Raw genomic sequence first — 27,223 nt, forward strand, 5'->3', positions numbered from 1 at the left:
ATAACTTAACATCTAAACTTTAACTTAATATAACTTTACCCACTTAAATTGATTTGATTGTATAATTCAATTTTAAAATTTTGACTTGATGCAATTCATTAATTTTAACAGGTAGTAATTAAATAATTAATTAATTTTAACATAATATAATTTGACCTAGCGAGTCCTTACGTGGGTTGCTTCAACGCCTTATAGACTGGACGAAATTGGTGGTGCTGGCTGCGTCTCTAATTTCCCAAATCACAATCTCACCAAACCCCCGCGTCGGCCGTCGCCTTCACTGTTGTTGATTCTTCTTTTTCCCCCTGGTTGTTGCCGCATATTATGATATTCTGTGGAAACTCGATTACAATAAATAATTAAATCAAATTTAAGATATGTAACTACCTGCCTCTACCAATGTTGCATGAAAATGGGTCAATCTAAGATGGAAAGTACATTCAAGCGATTATAGCAGAATTGATTTTACTCACTCGATACTGCTTTAATTTAGGACGTCAGGCAGTGGCATCGATAATGAATACTGTTCTGGTCATTAAAGTTTAAACTTGATGAGGTGGACTACGGAATTTTAAATTGATTTCTTACATGTTCACTTCAGTGCAAGCAATGCTGACCAAATCCGAAATCAACCAAATGCTATGCTATTATTAGTACCACTTCACGTGCCTCTTTTTACTCTAAATATACTAGTCATTCGTATACTTTTTTGAACATTGATGCATAATGCGTGGTTGTGTTTCACACAGATGTTAACGTTACACATATTAGTCATTTCTTTTTACCTCATTTAATGGCGATGAAGAAGAAAAATATATCGCATTAAGTTTAAGAAAATCTTAAATTTCAGCGAACATTCTATACTGGTACTGTTGATTTAGTTTCAAAATTGAAAACATAAGGAAATAAATCAACCAAAAAAATTAACATTTCAATGGGAATATTAAACCATAATTAAGAATGCTTACATTGCTAAATTACTTATAGAATGTTATTGACAAAATGTACCACGCCACGGCCTCAGCCCTCAATCCCTAATCGTCAGCCGTCAGCGTGATAATAGTTCTCCCCACTAGACTATTTATTATTTACCATATTAATTTAAATAATTTGACCCAAAAGTTTCAATGAGACACAGGTCTGATTTGACAACGATAAATTTAAAGTACAAGCTAAAAACGAACGAATAAGTAGGACAACGAGCAAATAAACGACATGTGTATTTTTTCGCCAAAGTAAAAGGCCCTCTGTTCCCTGGAAGCACCTTCTCTGCCAAAAGCCAAGGATCGTTTACTCAGTTATACAGCCTCGTTTTATTTCCGACAAACAATTGCCTATGACCCTGTCAAGAATATGAGTACCTATATATATATATATATATATATTAATTTAAAGGGTGCAAGAAAAGAAATATATAACGCAAGCCTAACTTCTTGCCTAGAAACCGGATCAAGCTAGAGGAGGTGGATGAACAATCGTTTTTGTGGTGCCTTTTTGTTTGTACCGTAACAGCAATGCATTCAGTATTATTCAAAAAAAAAAAAAAAGGGGGGGGTGGTCAAGGGCCCTACCCGCCTACCGTCCATGGGGACTGTGCCAGGCTGCCAGCCTTATTTATACTTTGCTCACTCGCTCCATTCTCCTCGCCCTGAGCCCCCTCACTTCCTCTTCACCCCGGGACACTGAGATTGCATATACCATTCCCTTCCATCTCTCGGTTCTCATCTCTTTCTCTGTGCAGCCATGTCTTTGCTAGTTGACAAAACCACAGCTGGCCGCGAGTACAAGGTCAAGGACCTGTCTCAGGCCGACTTTGGTCGCCTTGAGATTGACCTCGCCGAGGTCGAAATGCCCGGTCTCATGGCCTGCCGTACTGAATTCGGCCCTTCCCAACCTTTCAAGGGTGCCAAAATCACCGGTTCGCTTCACATGACCATTCAAACCGCCGTACTCATTGAGACCCTCACTGCTCTCGGTGCCGAGGTCCGTTGGTGTTCCTGCAACATTTTTTCCACTCAGGACCATGCCGCCGCCGCTATTGCCAGAGATAGCGCGTCCGTCTTCGCCTGGAAGGGGGAGACGCTTCAGGAGTACTGGTGGTGCACCGAGCGTGCCCTGGATTGGGGTCCGGGCGGTGGGCCAGATCTCATTGTCGATGATGGCGGTGATGCTACTCTTTTGATCCACGAGGGTGTTAAGGCCGAAGAGGCCTACGTGAAGACTGGCCAGTTGCCCGATCCGGCGTCTACGGACAATGCCGAGTTTCAGATTGTTCTCACCATCATCAGGGATGGGTTGAAGACTGATCCCAAGAGGTACCACAAAATGAAGGAGAGACTCGTCGGTGTGTCGGAGGAGACCACTACTGGTGTCAAGAGGCTATACCAGATGCAGGCTAATGGCACCTTGTTGTTCCCTGCTATCAATGTTAACGACTCTGTTACCAAGAGCAAGGTGAGCTCTTCTAGATCCCATTCCTTGATTCTGATACATTTGACTTATATCTGGGATTTCGTGTTTTTGGTACGTTAATACACAAACTGGTTGCATCATTGAATTTTTCGGATCTGACGATGTCTAGGCCTTATGCATTTCCTGATTCTATTCATTTCTTGTTGGGAGATTATATCTATTCTGAGCTCGGGCGTGTTAACTGTATGATAAATCCATTTGCGGCTGACAAATTGCTGAGGTTTCTTAGGCATAGCAGAAATTAGGTATTAACAGTATGATAAATTGACGGGAAAGCAATATACAGTTGACTGATTGGATCTCAAATGTATATTGTGTTTGATATTTATGTTGAAAGTAGTATGTAAAATGTATAAATTCAATTGACGTCTTTACATGTAAGTGGCTTTCTGTCATGTATTTGTTGATATACTTTCTGATTTGCATATTGAGGGCTAACAATTGATTAAGTTCTTGTTCTTTCGAAGGGATTCATGATAGCAAGAAGGGTTTAAATGTTTACCATTAGATTACTATTGCTAATTTGTTACTATGGGGCTATGGGCTTCTTGTGTCCGGTCCTAAATGTAATTTGCTTCATGTTTGTCGTTTTCTGTTTCAACTAATTTTTTGATTTAATCTGCCTGATGACAGTTTGATAACTTGTATGGTTGTCGTCACTCTCTTCCTGATGGATTGATGAGAGCCACTGATGTCATGATTGCTGGGAAGGTTGCTGTTGTATGTGGGTATGGAGATGTTGGTAAGGGTTGTGCTTCTGCCTTGAAGCAGGCTGGAGCTCGTGTGATTGTGACCGAGATTGATCCCATTTGTGCCCTTCAAGCTCTCATGGAAGGTTTGCAAGTTCTGACCCTGGATGATGTTGTTTCCGAGGCTGACATCTTTGTTACCACCACTGGGAACAAAGACATTATCATGGTTTCTGATATGAGGAAAATGAAGAACAATGCTATTGTTTGCAATATTGGCCACTTCGACAATGAAATTGATATGCTAGGGCTTGAGACATACCCTGGTGTGAAGCGCATCACCATTAAACCTCAAACTGACAGATGGGTCTTCCCTGACACTAAAAGAGGCGTCATTGTATTGGCTGAGGGTCGTTTGATGAACTTGGGTTGTGCCACAGGTCACCCTAGCTTTGTGATGTCCTGCTCGTTCACCAACCAAGTCATTGCTCAGCTGGAGTTGTGGAAGGAGAAGGCAACTGGCAAGTATGAGAAGAAGGTTTATGTCTTGCCCAAGCACCTGGATGAGAAGGTTGCTGCTCTTCATCTTGGCAAGCTCGGAGCTAGGCTTACTAAGCTCACCAAAGATCAGGCTGACTACATCAGCGTGCCCATTGAGGGTCCATACAAGCCTGCTCACTACAGGTACTGAGCTGTCCGGGAGATTTGATTGCCCAAAAAAAAGAAAAAAGAAAAAAAGGGGAGGTGGCTTGATTGTTTCTTTTTGTGGTAGAATGTTAGGTTTCTGAACTTCGTAGGATTTCTATTCTGATGATGGGGCGGTGGAGTATGTGAAAGGAAATCAGTTGGTCCTTTTCAGATAAGACCAACTTGGTTTGAAATAAGGTTTTGGTTGGGCTGTGTACGGTTACGATTCATTAGAGCATTATAATTTGTCGATTGTTGCGATCTCCAATGCATGAAAAAAGAAATAGAAAACGCACAAAGTTTTTTGTTGCCTCTTATTTCCATTGTCAAATTACTCTTGAAGGAAATCACGTTTTGATATCATCTGGTGTTCTGATTTTTGCAATAGTCCCTCACAATTGAAACTCGGGGAATATGATTAAATGATAAAGTTGCAGTGGTTCAGCTCCTCCGCGGTCCAATCCCAAATTCCCAATCATTGCTGTGTTATGAGGAACTTACACTTCTTTTTATATTTAAAATAAATTAATAGTTGAAGAGTCCTGATTAACAACTCATTGAAGTGGTAAATATCTTGTACATTTGAGTACCTCAGAAGCACAAAAAAGCAAAACTTGAAACAAAAGCATATTGGATGTTAACAAAAGATTATTGTGCAAGCAACGTGGCTAAGCTGTTGCCTCTTTGTCCCAAGTTAGCGAGTCCACCTACTCCCATTCAGCTCCATGGGATATCTTTAGGAATCAATTCTCTAGGCATATTGCCATTATGGTCATTCAACAAGTGCCCTAATTCTGATTAGTTCTCTTCATTTATAAACTATTTTGCCCGATAATCCTTATTGCTAGAAAATGGGACTCCTTACTTTTTAAAGTTTTAAAAAGATTAGAATCTAGAGCAAAGGCTAATACGCAGAGTTTCAACCCGGGTGGGACAATCCACGACCCCGTGCGTTCTGGCTTCTCAATTCGACAAATCAGCGAACAGCTTGCAATGACTTCTTCGATCATTGGTTCAGAAGGCAATGACAAAGCCGTCGCATCCGACGGCGATGGCTTCTACATCGCCATCTCCTTCCTGCTCTGTCGTGATAGGTTGTAAAATTTAAGTAAACTTTTGATGTTTCTGTTGGTCTCTTGGTCAGATATGAATCGCATCTCCTTCCTTATTGTTCCTAATTTCGCACGTCTTATTTCTGAAATGCTCATCACTTCTTATACACACCAGGACTCCCATATCTTGAAATAGCCATCCTCAGATGGAGGTCACTCTTTTTCCAACGAAAATATATAATCTAGACATGAGTTCTTATATCAACCATAGCGAATGAGAGAGCTCTTTCTGTGCGGATGTGTTCGCAGCACCTAACAACACATTGCGTAAGCAAGAAGAACATCATCAATCCTGACGACAAATCCAAAAAAAGGATGCCCACTGATGCTAGAACTTGCAAAATATACAAGTGTCGACAGGTCCTAGCCAATATGTAATAACTGGAACTAGGGCTGATAAATAATTAAAACAAGTCAACATTAGGCGTGAAATTCAATTTTAAGTACGCTCAAATTTCGAACCTAGACATTATCTTGGGAGTTCTTCCATACACTAAAATAAAAATCCTAATAAGAAGATTGCTGACTTGGCGGCCCAGTAGATGTCCGTGGAGTCCGAGTAGAAAAATTGCTGAAATGTAATGACCTAAAATGAAGGAAAAGAAGATGACCCCGATGGATGTTACAAGCTCAGCAAGCCATGACACATTGGTCACAACCAGCCGCACTGCTGCCGCGAACGCTAGACTCATTGTCACCAGTGCTAAACCTACCATATGAAATGCAAAGAAAAAGGCACTTCTCGCTAAGTAGAAGTCACCAAATTGTGCCCACATCAGAAGAAGCGATCCAAGTGTAGAACAGTACATGGCTCCTGTGTTGAAAATCACAAATATCTTAAACATGGTTCTCTTACCCAATACCGCCATCCCTTTATCAGTATCATCAGAACTGTAAACATTGCCAGGCACAGTAAACCCAGCCGCAAATGTCACTGTTACTATCAGGATAGCCACTAGCATGAGTGTGTTTGCTCCTCGCTTTATCCATTTCAGTTTTGGTGCTTTTCTCCGTTCACGAAGCATGCTTCTTCCCTTGTCCGTTGTCAGTGCATCCACTGAATCGAATATGGCTTTTGATAGGAACTTCATGTTGATAAAAACTGACAAAGCATTAGAACATCTGTACAATCCAAGTCCCGAATCCAATAAATTTACATCTGTACTTAAAAATCCAAGGTAGTTAGAAAACTATTTGTTATGTAACATTATTTTTCACCACGATCACTATTATTGACATGCTATGAATTGGTAAAGACAGTAGGTATATTTACCTGGATTAGTGAAATTGGAGCTTCAGGATTCAGTTCTAACAAAAGCATGTCCAGTGCAGTCAAACCTTTATAGTTCAAGAGATTCACCTCAATTCTCTTATCTCTTGTAAAAGAGAAAAGAATGTTGGGGAAAGATTTTTTCGAGGCCAAATGCAATGGAGCATTCCCATTTTGGTCTTGCTCGTTTATGTCAATTTTTTTATAGTTTCTCAATAAAAATTTCACCACATTATGTTGTCCGTTCTTTGCTGCAAGGTGAAGCAAATTTTGACCTTTACGATTGAGCAATAATCTAGAATCATCTGCCCATTCTTGTGCAAGAAACTCCTTGACCACATTAAGATGACCCCATTTGCAAGCGAGGTGAATAGGAAGATGGCCCTTTGCATTCTGTTCTAAGGCACTTAGAGAAGATTTGCTTAATAGGATACAAGCGCCTTCAACATAACCTGAAGATGCTGCATAATGTAAAGGATTTCCTCCATCTTCGTCTCTCACATACATTAGCTCTGGTTTTCTCGCTGCTATCTGCTCTATCAAATCTGCAATCAGTGAAAACTGGCTGCTATGAATGTCAATGGATTGAAAGATATGAATTAAACTTTGCGCGAGAAATGTCTTTTATTTTTTCCCGCTTTGGTACAGACGAGGGCCTAAGCCCAAAATAGCTTAGTTAATACAATGTAGGGATTGGGATCCCAATTGATCTTTAAGCACTAGGGTCCTGGCATGATCCAGGACTCTGTAGAAAGAGGAATGGGGTTTCTAGATAGATATACCAATTTAGAATTGCTATATGAATTTTTAACTGTAAAAGCGTTTCGTTTCCCATCATGCCGATCACGTTCATCAAGACGATCGGACAAGCGTTTCAGCTCACCCGCTTGTTCCTTGAGACGAGTACCTTCAGCCATGACTGAAAGGCAGGAGGAGACGCGAGCACCAAATGTTATGAATGAACGAGAAATCTAACGAAATGAAACACGCAATCTCTGCTATGGTATTATTCAGCTAATCACAGTCACAGCAGTACACATTCAAAAGGAGAAAAATAACTGAAATGACAGGGAGAATATTCAGAAGGGAAATAACAGAAAAGAGAGAGAAATAGTGTCAGAAAATGATCCACAATCTTCAATGCCTCTCCACTGCTCCCACCTCTTCCTTAAGTAGTTGCATTCTCTCTCACCTTTCACGTACTCTTTTTCATCCTTGAGCTACGACGCACGGGCTCATGCTCTATTTGTTACCCTGACTTGAGCCCATATCTGTCTTGGATGTGCTGGCCTCTTATCGGGCTCGATCATAATAAATTGCTATATGAAATTTTAACTGTTTCGTTATTGCGTTTCTGCTATAGCAGAGGGAATTAGATCATTTTTTTTTATCTGTTTACTCTTTTCCCTGCTTGGAAGAGTTGTACTTAATTTCTATTGCATTAATATGATATCAGTATTTCAGGTTTCCATCAACGTTGAAGTGAGAGAACACTACTCTCTACTTTCAATTATTCAGTTAGACTTTTGAGAAGAGTTTTCTTTGGTTTTTACTGCTGAATAATCAGAAGAATCTGATAAGGATTTGCTTGTCTTAGCCTAAAAAGTCCTAGTCAAGGGTGTTCATTAATAGCAAAAGTTAGTAAGCACATTCAAAGACTAGTATTAGATCTGTAGTTAATTGAATCCTAACGCTGAAATCCAGAATCATGCATCCCATGTTGACTTATGCTAACGGTACTTGCTATAACGTTGCTAATTAAAATGCTTTAGATAGTTAATTGTAACCTATATGATCTAATGTTGAATTCTATTTCTCTAATTGTAGAAAAGATGCTGAATGCTACCATTTAAACAGGTTGATAAAGACAGAAAAACTATTTTCCAGGGAAAAAAAGGCTATATAATGTCTTCCACATTTGCATTAATATTACCTTAATTGAAGGCTATTAGAGAGGAAAGAAAGTAGACGCGCGCGCGCGCGCGCGCACACACAAACCTCCATTTTTTGTGTCGATGGCAGCATGCAGAGGAGAGATTCCATGGCAGTTTGAGAGCAGAAGCTTGTCATCCGGAAATGGTGCTTCCAACAGAGCATAAACTATTTCCTTATTTCCATTCAGAACTGCCAAATACAACGGGGATTGACCAGAGTTGTTCAAATAATGAGCTACACATCTGTCTGCAGGGAAGAGAAGTTTGACCCCATCAACATTCTTCTTACAAACAGCCTCATGCAAAGCTGTGTTTCCGTATTTATTGGCTAATCTTGTTATGATCTGCTCATCTGCTTCAATCTTCTCCACCAAAGATACTGATTTTTGTGCGAATGCACCACACAGGGAGAGAATGACGCTGATAACTTCTGAACTGTTTCCTTTTGCTGCAACATGAAGTGGGGTATCACCTAGCTTCATGTCTCTATGGGTGAGAAGTTGAGGAAAGTGAAAGCCAACCAGACCTGCAATGTCTGCTCTTCCAAAATAGGCAGCCTCATGGAGCAGTGAATCACCGGCCAGCGTGTCTTGGTAAAAAATGGCAGACAAAAGTAGGTTCTTCTCTCGACATGCTAGCTCCAAAATCTCAACAAACACGTCTATATTTCCAACTTGAACAGCCTTTTTTAGTTCAAATAAAAGCTGAGTGTTCTTCTCCCAAAAGAACTTTGGTTGTGAAGGTGGAGTTTTACTATGGGCAATGGAGAACTGTTGTGCCTTCAGAATTTGAAACTTATGATTGCATCTCTGTCTCCAGTTTGCTGCTTCATGCCCTTCCGTTGGAATTTGGACTTGATCCATATGTCTTCTGTTAAGATAGATAGAAAGAGATGAAGAGAGATAGGTAGACAAGAGAAAGAGAATAGAGGAGACTTTGGAGGAGACTTTCTGAATAGTACATTCTAATTAATGGAAGTCAACAGCCATCACATAACTGGACGTAGGGTATTTATAGGTTGGACTATTAAGTACTAAATAACAATAATTGTACCTAATTAACATTTATACCCCTGTACCTAACGAATTCTTAAATTTTCTAATATTTACATATTAATACTTCCCCTCAAGGATCAACAAGAGGAAAATCTGGAAACTGCTTCTAAAATTTAAAGTGAGACAGCCATGTAGCTTCCTTATTTGGCAAGCCTTTCCATTGAACTAACATTTCAGTAATACTTCTTTCTTTCTTTCTTCCCACTTGTTTATTCAGTATCTTCTCAGGAAATAATAATTCTAGAATTTCTGACCATTTATCAAGTGGAAGTCATTGCTTCACTAACAGGTCAGGGCATAACTTGAGGAGAGAAACATGAAAAGTGGAATGAATTATGAAACTAGTAGGTAATTCCAGTCTATAGGCAGCCTTCCCAACTCTCTTGAGCACTTTATAAGGCCCAAAATACCTCGGTCCTAGCTTTTGAGTGCTTCTAGAGGCAATAGAGATTTGTCTTCAAAAACACCTATTGACCTTCTTTAAATTCTTGATCAAATCTTTTCAAATCAATCCTTTGCTTCATTAAATTCATTGCCCCATGCAAATGATGCTTTAAGACTCCAATCATACGTTCCCTTGCTTCAAAACTCTTAGCTTCAACAATTGTTGTTCTAGGCAAATAAGGAATATATAGAGGAGGTTTCTGCTTATAAAGTAATTCATACGGAATAGCCTTGATAGAAGTATGAAAACTAGTATTATACCACTATTCAACAAGTGGTAACCATCTACTCCATTCTTTAGGATTTTTCCAACACATACAATTTAAATAAGTTTTCAAGCATCGATTGAGTACTTCGGATTGACTATTGGTTTGAGAATGATAGGAAGAAGTAAGCTTTCGCTCTACTCTAATCACCTTGAGGAACTCCTTCCAAAAATTACTAATAAATATTAGATCTTTATTACTTATCACCTCAACCGGGGCTCCATGCAATTTATATATATTATTTAAGAATGCTTGAGTTAACGTAGAAGCTGAAAATGAGTGAGATAGATCCATAAAATGGGTAAGAAGCTTGATTGCATCTTCCCTAGTGCATGTCGCTACCAAGCAAGATTTTAAAAAGACGACCAGCTCGTGAAAAATCTTGCAAGAGTTTTTGACTAACCCTCATTTTTTGTTGACAGCAACATCATAGATAAAAGAGGATTCAGAACAAACACAAATAAAATTCAAAGAAATCCAACTATCTACGAATTGCATTTATGGGCTCAATTGTTCCATTTGTTTAGAATGGCATGCTGCTGTGTCTGGCCCCTTTGATGTCAAAGTGAATATGGATGAGTTGATAACTAGGCGAATGACTGAACAGAATAACAAAATTTAGAAGTGTGGTAATTTGGAAGTCTTTCATTACATACTAGTGAAAGAAATGAAATCTCCTTTATTTTTCAATCGTTGACGCCACTCTTCATTTCTCCATTAGATAATAGTTGATAACAGCTTCGACAATTGTTGCTGATTTGACCTAGGTAGTAGATCCATCTTGCTTTGTGACTTGATCTTTGTCGAAGAAATAAAGATACTTGTTATATATTATTATTATTATTATTATTATTATTATTATTATTATTATTATTATTTTAAAGCATTAATTGAACTCTATAACAGCTATATCTACAAAAGTCTACCTTGGATATTAGATACTTATTCAACATAATAAAAGTTTAAGTTTATGCATCTTTTACATTTAAAACCCAAGAAATACATGTCGAGTTTGAGTGGTGATAACTATAAATGTGGTAGTAGGTCATATGTGGTGATGTTAATTTGGTGATGTTAATTTGATGTAAGTTTTGCTTTTATAGAGATAATTACATGAGACATGAAATTTTATGACATAAAGGTATTATGACAGGCTAGTGTAACATTTGTTTATTTTTTTCTCTGTTCTTTACTGTCCATTCAAATATAAAGAATAATAATAGTTAGTTTTCTTTTCTCTTTATTTTCATCCTCTCAACTTTTCTCACAATCCAAATCCATCATTAAAATTAATTTGCTATTTCATTTCTTCAACGCATAATAAGCTGGGCTTAAACAATTCTATCAAAAACAAATTCAACTAGAATCAAATGGCCAAGCTTATGTGTTACTCCTCATTGCAAGTTCCAGATTTAAAAACCAATGAATGTTCGAGACTAATTTTATAAAATATGATAAACTAAAATTTAAATTTTCATTAAAAGTAATGTTGACGTTCAGTATCCCATCATGTCTTGAACAAGACTTAGAATAGATGGGTGCTTGTGCGCAACTTAAAAAAAAAAAAATTAGTCTCGTGTTCAAAACTTTTCGGACAGTGGAATTACATTTGCATAGCCATGGGCATATGAGTTTGACCTTTTGTTTGATCGTACAAAGTCGTCGCCATTGAACTTTTGGCTTTCTCAAAGCATGTTGCTCTCACTCGTCGCGCTCAAACAATCTGAATACATCTTTTCAACAGCGAAACAGAGAGGTTTGTGCGAATCATTTGAGATGATCTGACAAACCCATGGCTTCCTTGTCCATATCAAATTAATACAGAAACTGTGACAAGGTTTTGCTCGCAGATTAGAGTAATAATCATGCCCTGACAAGCCCTAGACTGAATCTATTACTCGAAGTGAACAATTATTGATGGGGGCAGTAACCCAATGTGGAAAAGGGAGAAAAGCGTTTCGTATAGAAAAACCATGTCAAGTTCAGATTTTCCCTCCCTTTTGATAATACATCCATATCTATCATTGCATGACAGAAAAAGGCAATCCAGAAAATTTATGAAAATAGCGTCGGCCTAGGAGGGATCATGTATTCTTCGAGGCAAAAAAGATCGCCTGATAAATGAGAGCAGTGAATTCATGAGTGCTCAGGGATAGAAAATAGAACAACCAAATTATTCAAGTGCGAATCCAGCAACAGGGTGGACATAACCGTGGCAAATGATCCGCATTCGCATTTGTTTTTATTGTAAGTAGTAGTAGTTTTAAGTTCATAACTCATCGAAATCCAGAAAGGCAGTTTTTAATCCTCCTGAATGCCTAACACTCTGCAACTTCGACGAGAGTTAAAAAGGAACTTCAATGCTAAGGCAATTTAACAGATCAACATCTCCAGGATACAAATGTTGAAGGCAGTCATTTACTAAAACCAAGAAATATGAGAAGAAAAGTTAGATCCTTTATTATATTTTACAAATCATGTGCTTTCTGAATGTAAACTCATGGTATTAACCACAGGGAGCCTCTTGAACAAAACGATAAGATGAAAATTGAAGGGGGGAAAACGCAGAAGGTACCTTGAGTGGACTAAGGGCTAAGGAACGAGTATGAAATTGATCAAGAGTTGATGCCTTTAATACCTCTGGCACATCCAGTGATGACCTCACAGCCTCTATTATGGGGATTGGCTTGAGTGGCGTGACAACTGTAGTAAGAAGCTCCTGCCCTATCACATGGAACCATGTCCCTCCTGAGAGTCTCATAGCTAATGTACCTTTTCTGCATCGCCAGAAGTCTCCTGTTGCTGTCAGAACCCATCTGGGGATCTGTGAGGCACTCTCCAATGCTTTTCCTGCAAACCCTTTTCGTCATGGCATGGAATTGGCCGTGCTCCAGCAAATTGAGGTCAACCACAGAGAGACCCTCGCAGATAGGAAGGTGGGTGTGGAGGACGACGAGGGAGAGGCACAGATAAGTCCAGAAATTGACCGAGGGTTGGCACATCGCTCGATTTCTGAGTTGGAGGTTTCTGGGTTTGCAGATTTGTCACTGTTGCGAGTTTTGTGAAAGAGAGAACCTTTCGGCTTTGAGGGGTTGTTGGGTCATAAATTGGGATGCACTAAGGAACAGTGGCCATATTGTACAGCTTTCAACTCTCGTCCACCATTCTAGTGCTCTGATGCACTGTCAGCAACTCCACCAATTAAATGATGACTGCAAGTTTTCCCAATGTTATAATGTGATTTCCAAACAATTTCGGTGCATCATTGTCATTTAAGAATTCGGGGAATTATCTTCAATAGTCTTTCCTTGCATTTAATGTACGCATTAATCTCAAATGTTTATTTGTCAAAATAAGCTAAACATGCCCTTGCAAATACACGGAGATAATGAATTAAAAATTTCTCCAAGTATCTGTCTTTCTAACATTTAAATCATGTTAATATATATATATATATATATATAAATAAATAAAAATGTAGTTACACCCCATAAAATATAAAAAAATGGTACGAAACGAAACCTAAAAAGCCTATAACATAATGGGGCTCCCTTCTGATTCTATATACTGATATGATATTGATTCACAACACAAGTGACAACAAAAAATTCCTGTCGCACGCCTCGAAACAAATCCCCGAACCGTATAATTCATTTGAGACTTGAAGCCTTAGGGCCGGCATCAGATAGTCCAACACGCGAGTAGACAAGAACCTTTTCAGTTCAAAGATCCAAACCAACTTAAAGTCTCAAGTGCTTCATTGATTTGTGGATTAACTCAGCACGGATAACAGGAACCATACAGAACTTAACTATCTACAAAACTTCCAAGCAGGTGACATACACTGAGATCCAGTTCCGACTACTAGAAGCTAATACAAGGTGGTATCGAACTTTAACTAGAAAGATCTAATGTATCGGGACATGAAACAGTTCAGTCCCTTGCAAAACACTTTTACGTCAAGTTTCATATTATTATATGTATATTTATGAAGCAAATCTCGCATGCAATCTGTCTAACTAGGCGAACCTTCTCTAAATCTGATGGAGGATCTAGGACAACATAATCAAAGTGTCAGCCGATCCATATTCTTAACATTTCTGGAGATTCCAGGAATTGACCGGCCTTCGTCTTGCTCTTCATATGGATTTGCTCTGTAGTTGGATATTGCCTCTTCATTGTCTGAACAACCTGGTCTTTCAGTAAGGAACTGTTCCCAGAAGACATCATTCACTCTGGCTGGAGCAGCCGGTGGCATTTGGTTGCTGCTTGGAGTCTCCTTTGGCTGAGAGAAGGTTAAATTGGTAACCTCATGAGCTGAATTTCTGGTCGAAGGAACTCCACTATTAGAATCTTTATCGTTTTCGTAAAATCTAGATTCTGCCAATTTGCCTATTTCCTGACAGTCTATTTGGGGTGATCTAGCTGAGTATGAATTTCTGTTAACTTGCAAAGAAGAAGACGCCAGAGTCAAATTTAGATGGCAGGATATATGACTGTCTCCTTCTTCGTTACTTAGATGCAAAGAGTGCAGTTTTGTGCTCTCAGCAGTTGTTGCTCTTTGTGATAGACATGAATCCATCTTGAAAGAAAAAGATGCTCCAGTATCTGCAAGCTCTAATGTTTCAGGCGTAAATGCAAGAGCTGTTCTTGGCTGCACTCCTTTGGGCGTTCCTTCAGATAGCCTCTTCTGTGGATTTTCCCCATCTTCATTTGAACTCTGAGTGCTGCGTGATACCAAATTCATATCTGAAACGGCTGGTGATAACTCCAATCTGAGTTTATTTGAGAAGTCTTGGTGGATGACGGTGCCAAATTCTGTTCTAAAATTGCTATGATTTTCAACGAAGTTACTTTCACCAACTGGCTGCAAGTGATCGACCTGAGGTAATCTTCTTTTCTTATTATATGCTGATAAATCCATGCTATCAAGTTTCTGAGAAAGATGTTCAACAAAAGAAGGATTCTGAAGAGCCTTTTCAAAGAAGTTCAGCAAATCCTTCTGTCTCTTCTCCATGCCTTCTAATCGCTGCAATAGATCGTCCAGCTGAAGCTTTACAGCTGACTGTTTTTTAAATCTGACGATGTTGGATTCAAAAGCTGTTTTCTCACGTGTAAGTTTATCTATTTCTTCCTCAAATGCTGCCCGTTCAGGATCCACAACAGAGCCTGGAGGATGGCTGTGACTGTGGATAGGTTTCCTACGGTGAATATTCTTGAGAAGATGCTTTTGATCTTTTACAAAATCATCATTAGCGAACTCCCATCGCTCAGGATGTACTTTTCGAAACCCCTGATAGTAGAACACATTCAAGTGAACAAATTAAGTTACCTTAGGGGCTCCAACTTCACTAAATTCCCCTTCCAAAATGGGGGAGGGGGGGAAGCTAACTGTAATCAATTGTAACTTTATTTAATTAATCAATAAATCAATTCTTTAAATCTATCTTGAACTTCTTGGAGGCAGCAGGTTTAAGGAATATCTAAAATAAAGAGGCAGCATCAAGTTAAAAAAGCATACACAAACAAAAATTACAAGGAAAGCATGGGATTCAGATGCAAACATCAATCAATTTTATTCAAGCTATATCACCTAAAGTTTTCTTTGAATAATCGACCGTAAGATCTTCTCAACCATTAGCCTTATCAGCGATTCAAAACTGCAAGAAAACAAATCTATGGTGGCTCTTACATTTCCATTATTCTCCGATTGGCACAAACCAAACTACTAATATAAATTTTCCTAAAGACAAACCAAAAGGATAAGCATTATTTTCCTAACAAGTAACAGCAGCATTTTTATCGTAAAAGGTTACCAATGACTTGTCAAGGATTACATTTATTTTACACAGTTGAACCATGTCCACAGTGCCCTTTTCCTTTCTTCTTTTGCTAAACTATGTGCAGGCTTACCTTCAGAATAAACAGAACTTACCATGAAAGTCCTTTCAAATCCAATCTATTATATATGCGGATCATATACATTTTTGACAAAATATATAACAATGCTCAACAGAGTAAGGAATAATACCAGAAAAAGTGATTTAGCGACGTAATTACATGGATTATATGCATGTTTAAGTCTATAATTTTGTTGAGGTATATAATTATACATACATACATACATAACAACAGGAGAAAGTTGAAGCACACAATCAAGGAAAAAGGAACTCTTCTCATTAAAAAAAAGTATTAGAGTGGATTTCTCTTTAGATTTGGCCATTATTGATAAAACAAATTCAAATAATGTTGTTCTTTGGAAGACCTCCCTCCCTGAACTGATAATATGAGAGCCACATTTTTCTGCTAGAGAGACTTAAAACTTAGTCATACTTCATTTCATTCTGGGAGATTAAAGGGCAGGATTGCGCAATTCCAACAATGGCTCTAGATTTTTTAACAACAAGAAACTATGACTGAGACTTGTTTTAGCACATTGCCAAACTTGATGGATGTATGAGTGTGTAAAACAGCAAGCAGCCATTTTCACATCAAAGGCAGCCATGACAACCAAAAAGACCTGTGTTGATATAAGCTCCTACCCTCAAGTAAAGTCAAAATGTGTTGATTAAGCTATTTTGTAGAAACAACTAGATGGGACGATAACTGATAAAAGTATCCCATACACCTTTATAGTTGAAGATTGGCACTTGACAAAATATACTGCAAAAAAAAAACTATGAAAACCTAACAGTATTTTCCCCAAGTCATTATTGATTAAAGTGATGTAATATGCAAAGAAAGAAATCAACTTCATACCAGTCCAAGCCTCTCCAGTTTCTAGGAAACAAAGATCTGGCAACAAACACAATGTATAAATCTTCTATTAAAATGCTCATAAATTAAAAACCACCAGACCGTACAAGAGACAGATATAGAGTTGTAAGAGCTGGAGGACCACTTTGAGGATTAGTGAGAGGTCTTTTGCAAAACCCAAAACCCATTAAAATTAAAGAAAAATACCAGCATATACGGGAGGTTTGGATTGCCCCGTGGCCTGGGGCTGTACAAAAGCCTCTCTATCTCTCCCCATTTTACAATGGATATTAACAATTTAATACAATTACGACTCCATACGCTTTTATTCCTGAATATTGCAAAGCTACCGACCAAATTTCCCAATTACCCGCAAATTAACCTCCAAACCAACAGTATCATGAAATTGATGGTCTAGGGTCTAGGCATATACTTATATACATTGACAAATAATTGGGTGACTGTGAACCCTCTCAACTGCACAGCCAAAACAAGTAGCAACTCTTCATTAGATTCAGATTTCAAGGTATTTAAGTTTAACAAAGGATCAAGCCACCTTTCGGACCATAATAATAACCAGCAAAAATTGGCAGTCCATCCAACTATCGAATGAGAAACATTGACTTCCTCATGGGATCAAACAAGGTAATCAATATCGGCACTCCAACCGACGATCGAGTAAGAGACCATGATGCTCCGTAAAAATGTAGGTACAATTGCTGAGCAGGAATCTAATTTAAGACTTCCTGACAACAAAGACTAAGAAAGACGAACTGCACTCTTGAATTGTACAAGCAATAAAAAAAAAATACGGCAGATAAAACCGTTAAATTCAAGAACTTTTGAAACTTACAGAAACTACTGTCAGTAATTAAAAATACTATTCAGCATTTAGGCAGAAGGGTGGCCAAGCAGGTGAAACCCCAGAAGAAAAAACTAATAATTATAGAGAAGGCAATACTCGAAAATAAAATGACCGAAATTAATCTGAAATCCAGAATAATTCGGACTTCCGCCATCGCGGAAGGCATAAATTTTATACTCACGTAGGTATTGAGCTGGCGGATGAAGCTGGAAAAATTGTTGTGCTTGAAATAGGTAGGAAGAAGTTGACGAGCAAACTCGGGGGGGTTCCAGACGACAAAGCTGTTGTTGGTGGAGCTCCACGATACAATATCGTCTGTTGAAGAATCGTCGACCATTTCATAGGTCTTGATAAGGAAGGGAGCTGGACCTCCAGTTCCGCCGCCTCCAGCGCCGGAGCCGGCGGACGAATGTGGCGCTCCGTCCATATCGGGAACAATCGGAATAGATCTTCTGGGAACTTGCTCTGAATCTTCTGAGAGAGGAAGAAGAGTCAGAGAGGTCCGCGAGAAATGATAGACAGAGGCGGAGAATGAGTAAAAATTGGACAACAACGACGTCTGATCCCAAGACTGATACGATTCGCGAGAAAGTTGACTTCAACTTCGTCTTAACTCTTACCGTACTCTGCCAATCCGGTTTTCGGCTTTTTTTTTTTTTTTTTTTGAGGATTTTGTCAGGTGGTGTTTTTTCGCGAGTTTGGGACCAAACCATAAAATATGTATCTCCACCCTCCAAGCGAGCGAAAATCTAATAATACAACTTTTTTATTTTTTTTTCCAAGTGAAACCAATAGTGCAACTGAGCGAGTGGTTCTTCCCCAGTCATACGGGTTTTAGCAAAGAACACAAGGACTAAGAGGAATGTGTTTAAAAAAACTTGTTAGCATATTATGAATCATACAATTTATTATAGGATATTAAAAATATTTTAGTACTCACTGTAAATGTTATATTTGATTGTTAGGAAATTGGGTACAAAGCAAAGCTCTTATAGCAGCATTTGGATAAAAAAAAAATTACATACTCACTTTCTTTTCCTTTCTTTTTTTTAACCATGGATTCGCTCCTTACATTATCTTCTCAACAAATTATCTTTCTTTAGTATCTTCTAAAAAACTAAGCATGAGAAAAGTCCTAACCAGTTAAATTTAAAAAAAAAAAAACGTATTCCAGTGATTGTATTATCAAGTCTAAAGATGTATAATGGATGAATGTGTTGAGATTTTGTATTGCACATTTGCATTACATGATTAACTTTTTTTTTAAAGGCAAATAAGAAATTTTTTTTATTTAATTGATATTAAATAAGTACTAGAGTGGGAAAGCAGAATGCGAAAAATGAATACAAAAGTGAGCAAATTCCCATGGCAGCTCAGGACAAATCAACACTACTGAATGAAACCAGGAAAGAGTTGAAACGTGGGCATTTTTTTTTGGATGAACAGAAAAATTATATAAAAAAGGAAAAAGAAATCACATCAAGTTCCTAAAAATGCCAATGTTGACCTGAAGGAATGAGTGTGCAACATAAAAGTTCTGAGAAGGACTTAAAGATCAAAGGAATTGAAGAGGGAATCACACTAGGAGATATGAATGTGAAAATCGAGGCAATGGTAATAATTTATGAATGTTGATCCTGTTCAAGTCAAAAATAAACCATCAAAGTAATGAAATCTAATTGCAGATTTTACTAATAAGCATGAATAAAATATAAGCATGCCACGTGTGGGAAAAAATTGGGGCAGTTACCAATTGACAGTGGTCAAAATCTTCATTATTAGATGTCCAAACTCCAAACTAAATATTACAGATGCAGTTTCCCTGCCCCAGAACATCATCATCTGCAAGTAGGTCAAAGCTTGGTTTGCAAAGCTAGGGTTTGTGAAAAGTGCAGTAAAAGTGGAGTTAATTAATTTATGTAATTGTAGAAGAACATGCAAGGCCCATTTCTGTTTGCAATACTCTTCATGTGCTTTTCTGTTTCAAGTTGCCTGCGTGCTAGAATGAGACCTCCTGTTAATCTTACTTTCAATGTACTTGATTACGGTGCTATTGGGAATGGCCAAACTGATGATTCGCAAGTAACCTATTTCATCACCAACTTTAATGTGACAAGCTTTTCTGCTATAGTATAGCACACCATTACTACCTGCCATATGATTTATTTACTCGCTGGCTAATTAATTATGCTTGATTTGGGAACCTGTGAAGGCTTTTCTCAAAGCATGGAAGGATGTTTGTGAAGCAACGCAGGGCAGTCTAACTCTCTTAATACCCAACAACAAAACCTTCATGCTGCAACCTGTGATTTTCATGGGTGAGTGCAAGTCTTCAGCTATTAACGTCAAGGTAATGCAACTGACTTCAATGCACTTTCACTTCTTAGACGACTCTCTACATATATTGTCATATTCTTTTCCCAAGATATAATGTAAAAAAAAAAAAAAATAGTGTCATGGGTTGCCAGATTGAAGGAAGCTTGATTGCACCAAGAGAAGTGAGTGATTGGAAATGGGAAAGAGGGGATGAGGGTAGATGGATACATTTCAGTGACATAAAGGGGCTTCTTGTGGATGGAAGAGGACTTGTTGATGGCCAGGGTGCCCCCTGGTGGGACTGTTTTCATGAATCCAGATGCAAGAGGCCTGACGTAAGTTTCACAATTTGCTTCCCTACATAACAAAATTGACATATTTGAATGGTGTTGTGACAAGTAATGCCATGAAATGATACAGATGGCTGAGTTTTCACAGGTGTGAAAATCTACAACTGAAGGTGCTTACTCACATAAATGGTCCAAAAGTTCATATTCACTTAGATGACTGCAACGGGATACACCACTCCAATTTGCATGTTGTTCCGCCTCAGGATAGCCCAAACACTGATGGGATTGATATCTCCACAACATCCAACATGATCATTCAGGATTCCAACATCGAAACCGGTCATTATATTTTTTCCTTAACTTGGAACCATCTGAGGCTTTATCCCTTCGTAAATATCAGTGTCTTAATCATTAGTCATATATAATTTGCCGTAGGTGATGACTGCATTGCCATTAATGAGGGCTTATCTTTCATTAACGTTACTGGTGTTTATTGCGGACCTGGTCATGGCATCAGGTGATCGTCATTCATAAGTTCCTTGATTATTCCCATGTTGAAAACCGAAAAAAGTAACAGACTGGCTCTGTTCAATAAACTCATAAACCTGTTTATGATGTGTGTTGGTGAATATGCATATAAAAATTTGCTTGTTTTCTTCAATCAGTGAAACAACAGACCTCTCTGTTATGTGTTGAACAAACTAATGTATTTGTGCACGACTGCACGTGATTATAGCATTGGGAGCCTCGGATCAAAGAGGTCTCATGCAACAGTGGAAGACATCCACGTCCGAAATTGTACCTTCACAAGAACTTCAAATGGAGCCAGAATCAAGACATGGAAGGTATCTCTCTCTCTATATATTATAATAATACATACTGATACATGCTTATTATGTCTCAGATATAATGGAAGACTGATATTAATATAGTGTTAGCTTCCAATCATGCATTGAGCAAATAGATGCACATGATGAGTTGTTCTTGAGTAGAGAGGCTCTGGATATGCCAGAAGGATCACATTTCGGAGGGCTCATAAGAGATGACAAGGGTATCTGGATCAAAGGCTTCACTAAAAACCTTGGTTACCAACATATCACAGCTGCTGAGCTTATCGGGATTCTAGAAGGCCTAACCATCTACTGGAATGCTAAAATTCCTAGTCTTAATGTTTACACCGACTCAATGGAGGCCATATCCCTCATTAATGGCAATCTAGTTCAGGGTCATCTGCTCTCAACTATCATAAAAAACATCAGAAATCTCATCATGAGGAACTTGAAGGTCACCTTGGATCACGTCTACAGAGAAGCAAATCATTGAGCAGATCTTCTAACTCATAAGGCTTCTAGCGACCATTTCGACACTACGGTTCTAGATGACGTTCCTAATGATTGTAGAAGCTTTTTGATTTTTGACATGACCTGATTTGGCCCTCCTGCACGGTTTTTTACCGTGGCCGTGTATTAAAAAAAAAAATCAATACTATGTGGGACTACATGAAGTAACAGCAGTGGAAGTTAGTGACATTACATTTAGGAATTTTGGCGGAACTTCAGCTTCTGAGGATGCAATTAAATTGGAGTGCGACGACAGCAGAGGTTGCACGGACATAGTGTTGGAAAAAATTAATATAACTTCTTCTGATCTTGGAAAAACCACCCATGCATCCTGCGAAAATGCTCGTGGTACAAGTTCTTCATCCAATGTTCCTGATATAGATTGCCTTCAATGGTGATCCTTCCTTCTGCATTCTTTTAAATCTCAGTTTGATGTTGAAATAGCAGCCTTATGGGGTTTAAATTAAAAACTTCGCAACTGCACTCAGCTTTGCTAATGGCAAATAATAGCATGGACTTTCCGTCAATTTCCTTGCTTCTTATTAACCTTACACACTTATTTTCTATATTTTCCGCTCAAATCAACACTTGCCATACCTCGAGTAAAATATGTCGTCATAATAGGAGTAATTGAATGAATTTAGTAAAATAGAATTACATCATATTTTCGTCCTATATTCTGGCGCCAGCTTCCACCAATCGATATACAATGCTAACTACATGACGCAAGACTGACAATTACATACTAATCATTAAGTAAATGTTTATTTAGTTCAGTAGATAGCCAACAAAATGATAAACAAACGAGAATTAATTCATGTATTTAATCAGTAATCCATTGTTTATTTTTTCAAACTAAAGGTATAAGATACAATTGTTGACGACACGTAAATTAATTCATGACACTTTGTATGATCATAAATCGTTTACTCGAACCCCTACCCAAAAAAAAAAAGAAAGAAAAAAACCCACACACACGTATTCAATTGTAGTGGCATTGAAGAATTTGCCGTATCATGCTACGAATTAGACAAGTCCAACAATTTCCCCCCATAATATATTTAACACTAGTGTCATATGCTTTCGAAGTCACCAGCAAGTCAAGCTTTCCACAAAATGAAAGCGAGAGATGTTAGCTTTAACAGCAAAAATGTTCACGTTGATGTCTCAAATTCCAGTCATCATTATGACGAGGCATATTTGCTTGATGCGAAACAAGTTTTGTTAGAGACTAGCATGTGCTGCCGGTGTGGATGATATAACTCAGTTAGTCACCTCCTCATGCGTTGAAAAGCTTCCGATCTGAGGAGGAAAAAAGTGAAAAAAAGAACCAGGAGTCGAACAATCATTTATTTTCTTTGTAAATTTGTCAAAAGGAATGAAGCGGTCAAAGGTTAAAGCTAACTGCACTTATAACACTTGCAAAAAAGGCAGCAAGTACCCACTTAATGATTCCTATATATTTTTGTTCTAACTGATAAATCGATATTGATAGCTTTTCAAATGGATGGCTAACTGGCTCTCAAAAGTTGAAGGAAAATGTTTCCAGCTTCCACATGTAAGCGAGATAATTAGCTACTAAAATGTGCAAAGGAAGACCTATTGCTAAAGGTCATATAGGACAACCATCCACCTGCCCGAGCTATTTTAGATTATTTGAACATCTACCAGAATGCAATATGCAATTAGATGTCTAGGAACTTACTGTTCAAAGGAATGCCCTGTGTTCATGACTTCATGATTCTCGCATTGGCATGCTATGCTGTCCAACACAGCAGGCACAGTGTGACAGTAGACATGTGATATCTCGACTACAAAGGCTAACCGGATAATCAGTTTGAAGGTTAGATTCAACCAGACTTGTAAACCCATTCTTGAAATGCATTACTTTTCCTGCATTAAAATTCTCGGAAGGTACTGTCGACTTGATCAGTGGATAAGTAGTTGGTAAGCATTTATGGGGTGGAAGCATCCATGGTGAAACCTTTCTCTTTCATTATTTGAAGGTATTCCATTGTTTTTTAAGTCTCTTTTTTCAATAGTCCTTGGACAAATAAATTATGGTTGCACTTAAACGGGTGAATTTAATTTTAAAAATTTGAATTGAAATCCCACGTTTAAAATTTATAAATTCTATGTTTGGACGAAATAAAAAATTTTAAATTATAATATTAAAATATTTTGTTTGGATTTTAATAAAATTTTAAATTTTAAATTTTATATTTAAATTTAAAGATAACTCGAATGATATCAACGATCTGATCCTAGTCAAAGTTGACGGTCCATTCCAGATCAAGGGTGGTGATGCAATCTCATTCAATTCTAACTATTCATGGTTGACTCTAACTGTTCAAACCTGAACAACGCCTATGAATTAGCACAGGACGATCACAGCATTTTAAGGATTGTAGATTGGACCTGGATGACGACACCAAAACATACCCTATTAATAGCAACGTTTGGTGATGAACAATAAAAACAAACAAATCCAGGACGATGATCACAAACCGATCTCAAACAGTCATGGCAACAGCAGACCAACACATGTTAGATGTGATGGACTAACATAAAATGACGACACTAGATTGACATCAAATGACAATGACAACAAACCAGCATGTAGTGGCAAAGGAGAGTGGTCTCGATCAATGCCAACTATTCATTTCTCGAATGACATTGACGATCCTCCTTGTCCAAGCCAGCAATTTGGTCCATATCATCATAAACAATCCTGATCAGCTCTAACTATCCAATCCTAATCAAATTCGACTGCTTGACCTTAGTCACAACTAGCAATCCAACCCCAATCCTAATCAACACTAATGGTAAAGTCTTAGTCAGCATCAACAATCGGCAAAAGGACTAGCAAAAAGCTAGAAAAAGTTACAAAATAACAAGAAGCGCATAGAAGGCGGAGGATGATCGAGCTCATGTACTTACACTTAAAATATGAAATTATTAATATGGATTTGAGCCTAGCTTGCAACAGCTTTATTTTCTTTTAGAAAAGCTAATTCAAAATCTTTATTTAATATAAATTTCAAAAATAAATTGGCCTATACAATTTATTTACCACACGTTGTGGCATAAAGGATATTTAAGTCCTTTCACATTTTTATCTTATATTTCATTTAAATTACTAGATAAGCCCTAAGCACCTTAGCTTCCAAAACAAACTTGCAATAGTCATATAATCGTCATTTTGCAAAATTTCAACTATTTACCATGAGGGTTCTGGACTCGTGTTTCGACATACTTCATTAGCGGGCCTCATTGTATGGGCACCATTCTTCTCATTTACAAAATCCTTCCATCAATGAAAATGTTCAATATAAGTTACTTGTAAATCCAAGGGAACAGATGAGCAACCAATACAAACAGTGGCTAGCCCACAAGACGCATTATCGTAATTTTGACATTTGTATCTTTAACAACCTGTCCCCTGACTACAGACATGATTAGAGATTAGTGTCTTGCACTAGTTTTCCGTGGCTTTATATTAAAAAAAAAAAAAACTAACTAACTAACTAACGGCGGCTAGCATGACTCTCTCAAGATCCATCATTACCAGTTATACTCAGAAGTACATTGTCTAAGTAAACGCAAGTCGGAAGCATAATACATCACTATGACCTGTTCACCGGTTCAAGTGCCTCAACAGTAACCACACTATTTCCTCTGATAACCTGTAGTAACAGATGAAATATTCAGATTGAAGATAACACAGCGTTCACACTTTTATCAGCGGCCACAACTTTAACACCGATCATAAAACAGAAAATGCAAAAATTATGAACCTACCACCATGCCTATATCAATTTTCTCGTTGCCATTCACTTCCACAGTATTGTCAACAACTAGGTTCAGCTTGACTGCAAAAGAACACGTCTTGATTATTTTATTGTCTCCCACTCTTGAGGGGTGTTTACCAACATAAAGTTTGAGGGGCTCACGAAGACATAGACAGAATTGGAAATCACAAATAATAATTAACTAATCAAGCAGCAAATGCAAAATGGACTAAAGGCAAGCCTGCTCATGAAGAATAATATAAATGCGTATTGAAAGAAAAGGTGCCAAATAAGAATGCAATCCAATCTGACAAACTAAATGTTACAGCTCAAGCGCCCATCACGATATCAAACAAGTTGATAGTAAGGAGGTCAAGAGCAGATAAGAACTAGGTAGTGAGGCGGAGAGGGGGACCAGATATGAGACTCCATTCAAACTATATTTGTATATCTGATGACACCAAACATGCATGTGCAGAAAGAATTACTCTTTACAATAGGATAATCGGGTGGTCCTAGAAACTCAGGTGATATACAAGTCAAATGGGCTGCTACGGACCGACTACAGATACAGAAATACAGACACATCTAAAGGAGCTTCGATTCAACTACAGTTCGATTGGGCACAGGGCTTCTAGGACTAGGGATGAATAAATAAGCATAGATCATGAAATTATACTGACACTAAGTACGTTGGAACTAAGTAACCATCAAAAGTTACCAATTGAACAAGCTAGTCTCCATTTGCTGCAAATATCTCTATGACAAACGACTTATAGATGCAAATTTGAGGCACCGGGCAACCTATCTCACTCAAAATTTCAATCGACACAATGAAATCGGAACAGAACATTAGGATATTTCTCAACGTCGAAGACGAGAATCAAACCCCAGGAAACAATACTTGACACAAGTGAAGTCATTACAGTGCAGAACTCAGAGACTGAATCCGCCAAACCATCTTAAAGGGGGAACAGAGAAAGAAAAGAAAGGAACTTACTCTAAAGTTTCTTGTCCATGTAGCTGTCGTATGCGGGCAGGCAGAACAGAGAAAAAGAAAAACAAATGCTCAGATAAAATAACAAAAGCGAAAATAGATAGATGAAAAAAAAAAAGGTCATAAAGGGAGAGATGTGGAAGAAACCAGCGCCTACTTCTTGACATCTGGTGGGTCGCCTGACCTCCTCATGGTGATGGGTTTTCCCAAACATAAGTTATTGGAAAGGGAGGGGAAACAGTCCTAAAACCCTGCTCCTTTTCTACCCAAAACCCTAATCGCAAAGCCGCTCGAGTCAGGGTTTGTTTCGTTCCAACTTCGAAGAGAAGGATTTGAGAAAATGTCCCTGTCCAGACCCAGCATTTGACAAAATCACGCAGTTTTGTTTGAATCTACATTTAATATTGACACTGTGGTTGGAATGAGAGAAAAGTAAAGGGAATAAAATGAGAGAGAAAAGTGAAAGAACATTTTCTTCCGTTGATTATGGAAAGAAAAGTAGAGAGAAAAAAAAGTAAAATGAAAAGACTTCACATGCTTTTATCTTTAATTTTTTTCTTAATATGAAAAAATTAAAAAAAAATTCTTTTTAAAATTTAGCGGTCAATTTTTTCGTTACCTCCCCCTTGCTTCCATCCATTCTCATTATAACTCTCTCTACTGTAGAAGTCACAGTTGGTTATCATCTACAAGTAGCGACAGCAATCTGTGGCTCATCTCACTGAAATTTATTGAACTGATCTACCTCTCATTGCCCTAACTGGAGTTTGTCTCACCCAAAAATTAGGTTTCTGTCGTTTAACTTTCTCTCTCAACTATTGGCTTTAGTTCTGAAACTGATTTTGTTAGAAGAATATTATATATTGAATTTTTAAACCCATGCCTCTTGAAATTTTTGATCTACCTGGTTCAATTGGTAGCTCTTGCTTGAACACGATG

At 38.0% G+C, this 27,223-nt stretch overlaps 5 protein-coding genes and 1 long non-coding RNA gene across 8 annotated transcripts; 2 read left to right on the forward strand and 4 right to left on the reverse strand.

Moving 5' to 3' along the window:
* Positions 1-1,629: 1,629 nt before the first annotated feature.
* On the forward strand, positions 1,630-4,165 carry LOC129307723 (adenosylhomocysteinase-like). The gene is made up of 2 exons (XM_054948591.1): positions 1,630-2,454; positions 3,106-4,165. Exons 1-2 carry the CDS (start codon positions 1,744-1,746, stop codon positions 3,850-3,852), a joined length of 1,458 nt encoding a protein of 485 aa, XP_054804566.1. The 5' UTR covers positions 1,630-1,743; the 3' UTR covers positions 3,853-4,165.
* An 830-nt stretch (positions 4,166-4,995) lies between these two features.
* Positions 4,996-9,051, reverse strand: LOC129307722 (protein ACCELERATED CELL DEATH 6-like). Of its 2 annotated transcripts, XM_054948589.1 has the most exons (4): positions 8,229-9,051; positions 6,234-6,775; positions 5,817-6,045; positions 4,996-5,705 (listed from the first exon to the last, which is right to left on the reverse strand). In XM_054948589.1, the coding sequence occupies exons 1-4, from the start codon at positions 9,025-9,027 to the stop codon at positions 5,410-5,412; spliced, it is 1,866 nt and encodes a 621-aa protein (XP_054804564.1). In that variant the 5' UTR covers positions 9,028-9,051; the 3' UTR covers positions 4,996-5,409. The 2 variants fall into 2 exon arrangements, with proteins under 2 accessions (XP_054804564.1, XP_054804563.1); XM_054948588.1 differs by having other exon boundaries at positions 4,998-6,045.
* A 3,315-nt stretch (positions 9,052-12,366) lies between these two features.
* LOC129308779 (protein RALF-like 24) lies at positions 12,367-13,113 on the reverse strand. Its single transcript, XM_054950139.1, has one exon. The coding sequence runs from the start codon at positions 12,929-12,931 to the stop codon at positions 12,545-12,547; it is 387 nt and encodes a 128-aa protein (XP_054806114.1). The 5' UTR covers positions 12,932-13,113; the 3' UTR covers positions 12,367-12,544.
* A 530-nt stretch (positions 13,114-13,643) lies between these two features.
* Positions 13,644-18,190, reverse strand: LOC129308778 (heat stress transcription factor A-5). The gene is made up of 2 exons (XM_054950138.1): positions 17,732-18,190; positions 13,644-15,222 (listed from the first exon to the last, which is right to left on the reverse strand). The coding sequence occupies exons 1-2, from the start codon at positions 17,975-17,977 to the stop codon at positions 13,996-13,998; spliced, it is 1,473 nt and encodes a 490-aa protein (XP_054806113.1). The 5' UTR covers positions 17,978-18,190; the 3' UTR covers positions 13,644-13,995.
* Positions 18,191-19,065: 875 nt separating this feature from the next.
* On the forward strand, positions 19,066-21,894 carry LOC129308298 (probable polygalacturonase At3g15720). The gene is made up of 9 exons (XM_054949374.1): positions 19,066-19,164; positions 19,480-19,632; positions 19,763-19,900; positions 20,019-20,209; positions 20,290-20,495; positions 20,592-20,673; positions 20,893-21,001; positions 21,149-21,187; positions 21,643-21,894. The coding sequence occupies exons 1-9, from the start codon at positions 19,066-19,068 to the stop codon at positions 21,892-21,894; spliced, it is 1,269 nt and encodes a 422-aa protein (XP_054805349.1).
* A 2,830-nt stretch (positions 21,895-24,724) lies between these two features.
* Positions 24,725-27,203, reverse strand: LOC129309317 (uncharacterized). Of its 2 annotated transcripts, XR_008592892.1 has the most exons (5): positions 27,189-27,203; positions 26,442-26,676; positions 26,288-26,310; positions 25,298-25,368; positions 24,725-25,182 (listed from the first exon to the last, which is right to left on the reverse strand). It is a non-coding gene; the product is annotated as an uncharacterized LOC129309317 (long non-coding RNA). The 2 variants fall into 2 exon arrangements; XR_008592891.1 differs by lacking the exon at positions 27,189-27,203 and having other exon boundaries at positions 26,442-26,753.
* Positions 27,204-27,223: the final 20 nt, after the last annotated feature.

This window comes from Prosopis cineraria, unplaced genomic scaffold (genome assembly GCF_029017545.1).
Source record: "Prosopis cineraria cultivar Desert tree isolate PC_DT_omini unplaced genomic scaffold, ASM2901754v1 PC4, whole genome shotgun sequence".
Classification (NCBI taxonomy): Eukaryota; Viridiplantae; Streptophyta; class Magnoliopsida; order Fabales; family Fabaceae; genus Prosopis; species Prosopis cineraria.